At 41.4% G+C, this 2,500-nt stretch overlaps 1 protein-coding gene across 1 annotated transcript in view; it reads right to left on the bottom strand.

The window, feature by feature from the left end:
• LOC114556195 (chymotrypsin A) overlaps nucleotides 1-2,500 on the bottom strand; it is a 6,090-nt gene that overhangs the window by 3,378 nt on the left and 212 nt on the right. The window contains exons 2-3 of the mRNA XM_028579088.1: nucleotides 743-846; nucleotides 1-59 (exon numbers count right to left, since the gene is read on the bottom strand). The exon at nucleotides 1-59 is cut by the window's left edge and continues 21 nt beyond it. Of these exons, the coding sequence (XP_028434889.1) occupies nucleotides 1-59; nucleotides 743-846 (163 nt within the window). The remainder of the gene's footprint in view (nucleotides 60-742; nucleotides 847-2,500) is intronic.

The following is a 2,500-nucleotide window of genomic DNA, read 5'->3' as shown; positions in this document are numbered from 1 at the left end:
GTCACCACCCAGTTCTCGTTGACCAGAGAGCCTCCGCAGAAGTGGAAGCCGGTGTAGTCCTGAAACAGAGTCAGAGCACGTTCACTAACACAAATCATGTTAACTAGTCCTGAAACAGAGTCAGAGCACGTTCACTAACACAACTCATGTTAACTAGTCCTGAAACAGAGTCAGAGCACGTTCACTAACACAACTCATGTTAACTAGTCCTGAAACAGAGTCAGAGCACGTTCACTAACACAACTCATAACTAGTCCTGAAACAGAGTCCACGTTCACTAAACAACTCATGAGTCCTGAAACAGAGTCAGAGCACGTTCACTAACACAACTCATGTTAACTAGTCCTGAAACAGAGTCAGAGCACGTTCACTAACACAACTCATGTTAACTGTAAAAATATCAAAGTTACTTCTGTTTAAAATCATTCATCTGAAATGAGTTCAACAAATCAGCTGTGTGTCTGTGTGTGTGTGTGTGTGTCTGTGTGTGTGTGTGTGTGTGTGTGTGTGTGTGTGTGTGTCTGTGTGTGTGTTTGTGTGTGTGTGTGTGTTTGTGTGTGTATGTCTGTGTGTGTGTGTGTGTGTGTGTGTGTGTGTGTCTGTGACTGTGTATCTGAGTGTGTGTGTGTGTGTGTGTCTCTGAGTGTGTGTGTCTCTGAGTTTGTTGTGTCTGTGTGTGTGTGTGTGTGTGTGTGTGTGTGTGTGTGTGTGTGTGTGTGTGTGTGTGTCTGTGTGTGTTTACCTGCAGGGACACCTGCCAGGGCCAGGAGTGGGGCACGGCCTCCTCACCGTTGACGATACGAGAATATCCGGTGATGACGGGAGGGATGGCGGGAGTGCCGCATCCTGGTGACATCATGGTGACATCATCATTTACAAAACAACGTAGCTTTGTGTTTAGGACTTTGTTCATTAGGATGATCCATCTGACTTCTTCTGTCTACTTCTGACTCCTCAAAGCTCCAGAAACCATCCAGCAGTCTGTGAGGACATCCCTAGCATGACTGGGCCTGTTTCTACATCTATCTATCTATCTATCTATCTATCTATCTATCTATCTATCTATCTATCTCTATCTATCTATCTATCTATCTATCTATCTATCTATCTATCTATCTATCTATCTATCTATCTATCTATCTATCTCTACATCTATCTATCTATCTATCTATCTATCTATCTATCTATCTATCTATCTATCTATCTATCTATCTAACTCTTATACCTTTTAACATATAAAACCTTTGAAAAAAAGTGAGAAAAATGTCCAAAAAGTGACATAAGTGTCAGAAAAAAGTGATATAAAGTGTCTAAAATGTCAAAACAAAGTGACAAAAAGTGACAAAAAAAACAGAAAAACTAAACCAATGGGTGTTGCCTACACCGTGTTATCCTCCTGCTAGCGTTAGCACCCAGGAGGCTGAAACAGGGCAGACTTTAAATGTGCTTTCAGCCTCCTAACATGTTGGAGATGTCATTATTGGTGCCTAGCCATGTGAAGGGATTCCTTCTGAGTGAACACAGTGACTCCGACTGCAGTAGATGTGAAAGAAATGCATTAAGTTGTGTTAATTCAGCTCTGTTTAGTTCTGGTGTTGAGACAGCAAGACGAGTGCTTAGGGACTGTCTACAAACTACAACACTGAAAAAAGATACACAAATATTTATTAATTTAATGGTTAAATAAGGTAGTGTCTCCAAACTTACCTCAATTATAATGTGTATCCTGCTAGCTGTACTACATCACTTACTTTAAAAAAAATAAGCATATGCCTATTTATGAATATGTGTTGTAGTTTGTAGACGGTCCCTAAGCACTCGTCTTGCCGTCTGTAGCAGGAGGATAACACGGCGTAGGCAGCACCGATTATTTTCGTTTTTCTCGCTACTGACAGCACTCCACATGTACTTCTGACTAATACTGACTAAGTAAACCCATTTCCACTCTGTCAAACTATTCCTACTACACATTTCTGCCAGCAATCCAGTTTAGGCTTTCAGCTTCCAGCTTTCACACGTGTTTATAGAGGAAAGTCATGTAGTAGTTTAGGACTGATCCCCTCAACCTCATTACACAGTTCCTTTACTTCACATGCAGCTAACAGAAAGCTACCAACACGATATCTGCTCTGATGAAGCCCCTGCTCTCCTGTCAAGACGATAAATCAATGAAAAGACACATCTCATGAACGTGTTCGTAAATATCGTATGAAAGCTTATGCAAAACAATTAGTATGATTATTTACTTTTACAGTTACCTGATAAATAAAGAAGTTACAATGACTCAGTCTTTGTTATTCTTTAGGGCCAGACACAGTGGACGGATTCTGGCCTCTACTCCAGTACCTGGCCTGTAGACCAGACCAGGTACTGGATCCAGTACCTGGCCTGTAGACCAGTACCTGGCCTGTAGACCAGACCAGGTGTCAGGTATACTGAGTTTGTTCTCAACATTTGGATGTGAAACACAGGCGGATCAGTTATCAGATGAATTTAAGAA

Source organism: Perca flavescens, chromosome 1 (assembly GCF_004354835.1).
Source record: "Perca flavescens isolate YP-PL-M2 chromosome 1, PFLA_1.0, whole genome shotgun sequence".
Classification (NCBI taxonomy): domain Eukaryota; kingdom Metazoa; phylum Chordata; class Actinopteri; order Perciformes; family Percidae; genus Perca; species Perca flavescens.
The sequence above is the reverse complement of the archived record's forward strand: the minus strand, read 5'-3'. Positions and strand labels throughout refer to the sequence as shown.